The 8,562-nt window shown below is 35.4% G+C and overlaps 1 protein-coding gene across 1 annotated transcript; it reads left to right on the top strand.

The window, feature by feature from the left end:
* The first annotated feature begins 727 nt into the window (after nucleotides 1-727).
* LOC118828881 (olfactory receptor 4F6-like) lies at nucleotides 728-1,672 on the top strand. Its single transcript, XM_036735766.1, has one exon. The coding sequence runs from the start codon at nucleotides 734-736 to the stop codon at nucleotides 1,670-1,672; it is 939 nt and encodes a 312-aa protein (XP_036591661.1). The 5' UTR covers nucleotides 728-733.
* The last annotated feature ends 6,890 nt before the right edge of the window (nucleotides 1,673-8,562 follow it).

The raw sequence follows: 8,562 nt of genomic DNA, 5'->3' as shown, positions 1-8,562 counted from the left end.
TTCTCTCCATTCACTGAATCCCCAACTTTCCTTAGAATATAAGCTCGTGTATGTTCTGTTATTTTCATTTTGGTTCTTACTCTGTAGGCTGGGCTAGTTGCTGAAACAGACTGTTCTGTATTCCTGGGATCTGAACCACATTGTTGTTACTTGCTTTGTAGCTTTTTTTCTCTTTTAGTAATTACGTAACCCAAAGCACCTTATTAAGGAACTACCTCCACCTGTAGTTGTACATTTCCTACTCATTTTCCCCTAAATCTGGGACCGTCATGACATAGTGGGCTACAAAGCTACCAGTTGGCATCTCTTACCTTTCTAATGCCTTGAAATGAGTCTGGGGGTCACAGTATGGATATGACATCTCTTTTTCCTCAGGTATAAAGGCTCTCTCTGCTTTGATGTGTTCTGTGCTAAGCACTCCTGGCTAACATAGCCATTGTTCACCTTCCTCGGTTTCACTGTAGCAACATTAGCAAAAAAAAAGCTCCACTGTAACTTTTTTCTTGGATTTCTCACATCAGAATTTAATTATTGCCTTTTCTAGATCTGTTTGGATGAGTTTTGGGGGACAGCTCACTGTATTTTTTCCCATTACTCCATCATCTTGATTCTGCCTCCTCAACTTCATATACTGTAAGGAATATTAGAATTTTAATATTGAATACTCTTGTAATACAACTGCGATGATTTCTTCTTCATTTTCTTCCTTCCAGGTACCATAACAGTCAGTCTGATGAATGAAGTGAATTACTCAGTGGTGTCAGAGTTTGAGTTTATGGGAATCTTTAGCTCTTGGACAATGCAGCATCTCCTTCTGGTTTTCTCCTCCATCTTCTATGTTGCCATTGTGTTGGGAAACCTCCTCATTGTACTCATAGTGACTTCTGACCCTCAGCTACAGTCTCCTATGTATTTTCTATTGGCTAATCTCTCTTTTATTGACATGCGTTTTTCCACTGTGGTAGTTCCAAAGATGATTTCTGACCTTTTCTATGAGCACAAAATCATATCATTCCAAGGATGTATCACCCAGATATTCTTCATTCATTTCATGGGAGGAACTGAGATGGTGTTACTAATTTCTATGGCCTTTGACAGATATATTGCCATATGTAAGCCTCTCCACTATCTGAGTATTATGAACCCAAGAACATGTATTTTTCTCCAGATGTCTGCTTGGATCATTGGCCTCATACACTCACTGACCCAGTTGGCTTTTGTGGTAAATCTGCCTTTTTGTGGCCCTAACAAAGTTGACAGTTTTTATTGTGACCTTCCTCGGTTCATCAAATTGGCTTGTATAAACACTTATAAGTTGGAGTTCATTGTCACTGCCAACAGTGGTTTCATCACCATTGGCACCGTATTTCTTTTATTTATCTCCTACATTTACATTTTGGTCACTGTTCAAAAACACTCTTCTAGTGGATTGTCCAAGGCTCTGTCTACTCTGTCAGCTCACATTAGTGTGGTGGTCCTCTTCTTTGGCCCATGCATCTTTGTCTATGTGTGGCCATTCCCTACAATGCCCATGGATAAGTTTCTTGCCATTTTTGATTTTATTATTACCCCTGTCTTAAATCCATCCATCTATGCATTCAGGAACAAAGACATGAAGGTGGCAATCAAGAGACTGAGCACCCAGTTGATGAATTTTAAGAATATTTCCTAAGATGCTTGTTAATATATGGTGAATATGCTTCAGTTTCGCTGCAGCCACCATATAACATGTGGATATCAGCATTAGTACATTAATCCTAGAGCCATGTGAATAATATGCTCTATTCCAATGCTCCTCAAGGTGATTCCAACAATACCTCATTGTGTTAAAACATGTTACTGACACTTCTACGTTGGCTTGAATAAATATCTTGTGGTTTTTCCTTCCTTCTGTAAAAAATTGTGGCGAAACTTTATGTTTATTATTGTTTTTTGCTTTTTGAATGTACAGAGTGTCCAGAAAGTCTTAATGAGTTTTAAGCAAAGCTTAAAACAAAACTGATAACTGCATTAAAGCTTCTGGGCCAACTTATTAAAATCTTTGTGTGAAAATATATTTTTATGAAGAGAGATGTTCATTTTGGTTTGACTTGTAGGCTGTTCTGCAAGGTCAGGGACTATTTACCTTTATTTGAAGAGGCTGTGATTCTATTTTTTAGAGTAGAAATGTTCTGTCAATCACAATATGTTTTTCTCTCTTCAAAGGGCTGTAGAAAAGAGACATGAATCTTTCTCTTCATTACATTTAATTGTTATGTAAAGAAGATACTTCACTAAATCCTAATAAGGGCATTGTATTCTTCAGTGTTTCTGCCTGTTAATCCTTAGGTGATTTTTAAAGTCTCTTATAACTCTACAATCATATGATTTCATAAGAAATCCAGTCTGTTTCTAAATTGATGACTTTTCCCGATTAATATCTCTTTGGAAGACTTATACTTCAGACTGCATGCCAAGACTAGAATCAAACCCCAAAATTGAGAATTATCCCTTTTTTGATCTATTACAGTAAAATTTAACCTATACTAAGGAAAAATAAACTGTCCTTCATACTATGCACTCAAATTACTGTGTTCTGTACATTTCAATACACACTGTCACTTTGCAAAAATGGAATTTTTGTGAAATGCTATAAATTTCTTCGGTTTTGTCTTTCAATCTGTCATAAAACAGTAATGATCACTTGCCTTATACATAGAGCCTGATGAAGGACCTGTTACCAGCATTGAAAATGGTGCAATTCTGGATTAACCACTTACATTGAAGGAAAGTCCATTACTTCAAAAGACAATTCCAGCTATTATCTGACAACTCTAAATATTGGAAAACATGTAAGCCATTTTGATTTCTTTATATGCATAAAATTAAATAAGTATATGAATGTGTTATAATGGGTAAGAAAAAGGGAACTTCCAAAAAAAACCGAACAAAACCAAAACCAGGTGTGGTACCATATAAGGTAATGAGCTTTCCATCAGTGAAAATTTTAAATTATAGCTTTGAAGATTGAGAATAGTGCCATATCCTGGATTCTGTTTTATGCACACTGTAACCCATCTATTTTCCTCTATGTTCAACTAAAATCTGCCCCTGTTCCCAGTAACTTGTAAATGTCAATGACAGTTCTGCCTTCTGCAGCAACATAGTGTACATGAAATACCTTTTCTCCACAACAACCTTTTAGACAACTAGCATTTCTTCTTCTCTCATGTCTTTTCTCCTGTCTAGACACTTCTAATTTTTTGAATGTTCTTCATTTAAAATGATTTGCAAACTCCTCACCTAATAATGGTTCTTATTCATATGGTGTTTTAAGGTCAGAAAAGTATTTTACATATTATATCTCATTTGATCATCATAACAGCCTGGTGATTAAGGCTTATTATTTTCCTATGTTTTTAGTGGTAACTGAGGCTCAAAAAAATTAGTGCCTTGTTCAAAATCGTATATGAGTGTCTGGGGCAGTATTTGAACTCAAATCCTTTCAATTCCAAGCCTAACTTTTTAGCCTCCTTTCTTATCTATTCATCCTTCTATTAAAGTGCTCCAGTTTATGAATGTCCTTCTTATAAAATATCATGTCAAGAATGTACATAGTACTTGAGGTGGGGTCAGACTAGTAAAAATTCAGTATTATTTAATGTGTCTCTTCTCTTGCCAGTTAGACAGTTAATGCACTCAAATACGCCATTACTTTTCTGAGAACTTTGTGAAACTGTTGACATACTGATTTGTAGTTAACTAAAATGTAAAAATTATTTCACATATGCTACTATTACGACCCTCAACTTCTATCTGTTCAGTTCATAAAAAACACAAATTCTCAAATACAGCACTTCTTGTTTGTAGATTTATCTTTAGTAAATTTCATATTGCTAATTTTGTACATTTTTCTTTTTTTTTCAGGTGCCTATCATTCCTGTTTCTCTAGTACAGGGAAAATTCCTCCCAAAGTATATATCAGACAATTAGTGCATAAACACACTTTCTTATTTTTATAGAAATCATTGATAAAAATGTCAAATAAGACAGGATCAGAGACTTTCAAGCAATGTAGTTTAGTCAACACAATATCTATTTAAGTGGATGTATATTTGGCCCATATTTCAACCTCCTTTTTACAAAGATCTTATATGAGATCCTCCCCACCCCCCACCCCAAGATTGTGTCTACCTTCCTAATTTTGCTGATCTTAGTAACCCATTAGATTTCAAAAGGTGGAAATTCTACTTCCTATGCATGGTTTGCTGATGACATTTAATTTCTTGGTGCAAGAACACAGGATTTGGAATCAGAAGACTCAGGTTGAACTTTTTCCTGTTTCTTATTACCTGTGTGACCCTGGGCAAGTTAACATCTTCAGACTTACCTATAATATGAGAGGGTTAAATTAGATGACATCTCAGATAACTTCTCCCTTTCAATTCATAATCTCTTTATATTAGCTTCAAGTATATTTTTCTGTTTACATATTACACTCTTCCCAGAGATTTTAAGCTTCCTGACAAGGGGAACTACTTCCTTTAGATCTATGTCCCCATTTTCTTGCATAGGAGGTATTTAATAAATTTCTGTTAAATTGAAGCATCAATCTACTTGGTCTGTCTACTGAATAGAATTTGTCATTAGTCAAAAGTATATAGTCAGCAGACAGTGAGATTTGGTTAAGATGTGATGTTAATTAGTGTCAACTGAGTTTGTTAAAGGGCTGACTGTAGCTATAGATGAAATTAAACACATGGCTCTGAAAGGTTTCAGGAGATAGACTGAGCAGGAATGGTTAAGAAACTTTTTTTTCCTGAGATTTTAAATTTTATTCCACTTTTTTTTGAGTGCATAGCTAGTAGAGAGGCATTGTAATACAGTGGATAGAGTGCAGAACTTGGAATCAGAAAGAACTGGGTTTGAATCATCCATTGGACACTATGGTTCTGACAGCTTGGACAGGTATGATTCTGAGCACATCACTTAGCTTTAATTAGCCTGAGTTTCCTCCGTTGTAAAATGTATATAGCACCTACCTTATATAGTTATTGTGAGGATTAAATGAACTAATACAAGTGTCCTGAAAGTCTTAATGCAGTTTTAAGCTTACATAGCTAAAATTGCTCACTTAGGTCATCAGGGGCGAAGGTATCCCCATTTAATGGGGTTCTGGTGAAATATTAAGGCTGGCTACATACTTAACACATCTCTTCTACTATATTGGCTTATGATGAATGTGATGGATAGAGGGAACATGGACAAATCTATGTGAACTGATATGCAGTGAAGTACCAAAAAATAAGAGGCAAAAAAATCTATACATAGTTACAAAAATGTAAGTGAAAAAGAACAAGCAAAAAATAAAAAAAAATCAAAAGTGATTGTGACAAAATTATAAGAAGAGATATGAGGGGGAACAACAAATGCACCCCTTCATGGAGTCTGCATTTCTCCAAATGTTCCACTTTGTAAAAATTTTGGACTTGTTCAATTTATCAATGATCAGTCTTAATAATTTTTTTTCTTTTTAAAAATACTGTTTTATATATATATATATGTGTGTATATATATATATATATGTGTGTGTGTGTGTGTGTGTGTGTATATATATATATATATATATATACATATATATATATATATATATCATGGCTCTATGGAAGAGGGAGGTGGAGAGATACATAGGATAACTATGATCATGTAAGAAACAGAAGAAATCAAAAAAAAGTTGTTTTTTAAAAAAGCTGCAAATACTATATTTACACATAACAACTTTGTGCTTAAATTCCTCACAATTGAGCATGTACCACTGTTCTCTCAATTGTTCTCTAGAAGAATTGTAATATTCATGAATTTTTATTTTATTTTTCTGTTTTGTTTGTTTTTTTTTTTTGTTTCTTTTTTTCCATGGGGGAAGGATGGGCAATTGGGGTTAAGTGACTTGACCAAGGTCACACAGCTAGCAAGTGTGTCAAGTGTCTGAGGTCACATTTGAACTCAGGTCCTCCTGACTTGAGGGCCGGTGCTCTACTCACTTTGCCACCTAGCTGCCCCTATTCTTGACTTTTTAATGGAAGTGTTCCTCAAGTATCTGTCCTTAGCTCTTACATATCTTTATTCTAAATTCTTTAATTTAGCAACTCATTTAGTCTCAAAACTTAAACTGCCATCTTGATGGAGATGGGTTCTGAACATATACCTCCAGTACTCATTTCACTTATGAACCATATATACGAATCTCCAGCTCCCTAGCAGTACATCTCTCCTTCTATATTCCGTTAATATTTCAGAAGTCCACATTTCCAAAACCTAGTTGATTGTCTTTCCTCAAAAACTTACTCTTACCTTCTGAATTTATTTTTATATAGCAATGATTTAATCTACCTCCTTTGTTTTCCTTCTGTTTTTCATTTTTTTTCTCTCAATTTACATGTTTATATTCAGGGTCTTTGAGTTTTCTTTGGTAATTTAAGTATTCTCCCCTTCCCTCCCATCTTATTTTCTTTTGTCTTTCACTTTTTGACTCCCTTCCTGAGACCATCTACTAAGAGCCTCCTTTTCTTCCACCATGTAACTCTCACCACACTTTTTTACCAGCTCAGTATTTGACCATCTTTTCTCCAATTTTCCTTAATTTTCCCATTGTCTCAGAGAAAGAGTGATGGAGATTGCATCTTCCCTAGTTAATTGGTCTATCTGTGTCTTTGAGATTATCTGCTTTTGCCTTCATCATTTCCAAATGATTTATTAATTAGCTTTCTTCTGGAATCTTTAATTCTTCTCTTTTTCACTGATTCCTTTTCCTCCATGTGCAAACCTACCCTATAACAGCAACAACAAGAAAAAAACAAAATTAAAAATATCCTGTCCATGCATGCAATCAGGCTTCTGCTTATTTCATTTCTAAATATGTGATCTAAGCAGATTTCAATTCAATCCCACAAGTATTCATTGATTACTTGTAATGCATAAGTCAAGGAGTGGTGTGATCAAGTGGAAAGAAACATGTACTTGGACTCATGAAGATCTGTGTTACAGTCAAGTAAATAAGAGTCTTCAAGCATTAGAAGACACCTACTATGTTCCAGATACTACTAACTCCTGCCTCTGGTACATATTAGCCAAACTACATCATTGTAAGTAGTTTCCAATCTAGAAAAATCACAGCTCCTTTTCCACCTGCCCCCTCCAACCCACAAAAATGCTGAAGTCATTACGATATTGATATTGATACAAAGATTCAAAGACAGAACCTTTGAAGGTCACAGTCTTGGTCCTGTCCTCTGCTTCTCCCATTTAAGGCATTTTAATTTGATTCAATGAGTATTGGAGTATAGGACTATTAGAGATCTTTGAACAGGGGAGTGATGTGATTAGAGCATCTTCTTAGGAAGATTGTATGTCATTTTAAATAGTAAGGACTACAGAAAGGAATCAGGTAGACCAGTAAGGAGACTATTGCAGAAGTGCCAATTAGAAATAAAAAAGGCCTTAATTAGGGGTAGGAGTGCACAGAATCTGGAGTGGGGGAATGGGATACCTGCTATCTCTCTTCTCCCTTAAGCCTAGGATTAGATTAGAGACCAGCACTGAGTGTAGCTACTTATCACTGGGAGTTGTCTCCTAATTATGTGATTTGGAAGGAACATTACATGGTGAGGGCTTAATTAGTGATTGTGAATGGATTAGGAAACCTAGAAGGCACAAACAGTCTAAGTTTATAACTTCACTGCTCTTTGGACTCTTTTGCCACCTTTATTCCCCATCACTGTCTTGATTCTTTTTTCTTCCTCACTGTTTTTATATTTTGCCTTTTTGAAATTTGCTTTTGAAGTTTTCTTCATTTCCTTATTCTCACCATCTTTACATTAGTTGTTTTCTATTTCTTTTCTCCATCATTTGTTCTTCTTTGGCACTTGATAGAACTACATAAAGCCTATTTCTTGACTTTTAACTCTTTGTCAAGTTGTATTCTACTTTCACGGTGGAGGGTGCATTGCCCCAAACTTAAAGGGTTTTGTGCAGCTACTTTCAGACCTAGTGCTGGAAGTCTGTAAGCTTTCAGCTCTTCTATGGTGGTATAATCTAGGGAGAGATATGTTTACTATTCTCCCAGCCTGTGTTCTGGTCTTTGAGTCAACACAGGCACTCTTTTTTTTGCCAGGAACTGCGACTAGGGTCCTTGTTCCATTGAGGCCTCACACTCTGATGTTCTAGTGCTTCTCTTCAATCAGGTCTGAGTATGGGCAAAACAACAGCCTCCTGCCCTTAGTGCCAGCAAACAAAACCCTGTAATTTCCTGACCAGATGTCTGACCTCCTTACTGTCTTTCTTTCTCCAATTGTAATACTCAATATCCAAAAGCTAGATTCAGATTAGTGAGAATAAAGAATTCTATATCCAAATCTCAGCTTTTGAAATTATAATGTGAAGTATGTTAATTTGTTCCAGCTCAATGGAAACATATACTGAATTGGAATAATGCCACTATATTATGGGATTTATTATTTATATGGATATAGATGTAATTTTTGTCCTACATCATATCTTGATTTCGCTTCTACATCCTAGAACAGG

The sequence above is a fragment of the Trichosurus vulpecula genome, chromosome 8, assembly GCF_011100635.1.
Source record: "Trichosurus vulpecula isolate mTriVul1 chromosome 8, mTriVul1.pri, whole genome shotgun sequence".
Taxonomy (NCBI): domain Eukaryota; kingdom Metazoa; phylum Chordata; class Mammalia; order Diprotodontia; family Phalangeridae; genus Trichosurus; species Trichosurus vulpecula.
This window is presented reverse-complemented; position numbering and strand designations above follow the sequence as displayed.

Excerpts from the sequence above, each read along its gene's own strand:
- LOC118828881 (XM_036735766.1), top strand. The coding sequence starts at position 734 with ATGAATGAAGTGAATTACTCAGTGGTGTCAGAGTTTGAGTTTATGGGA.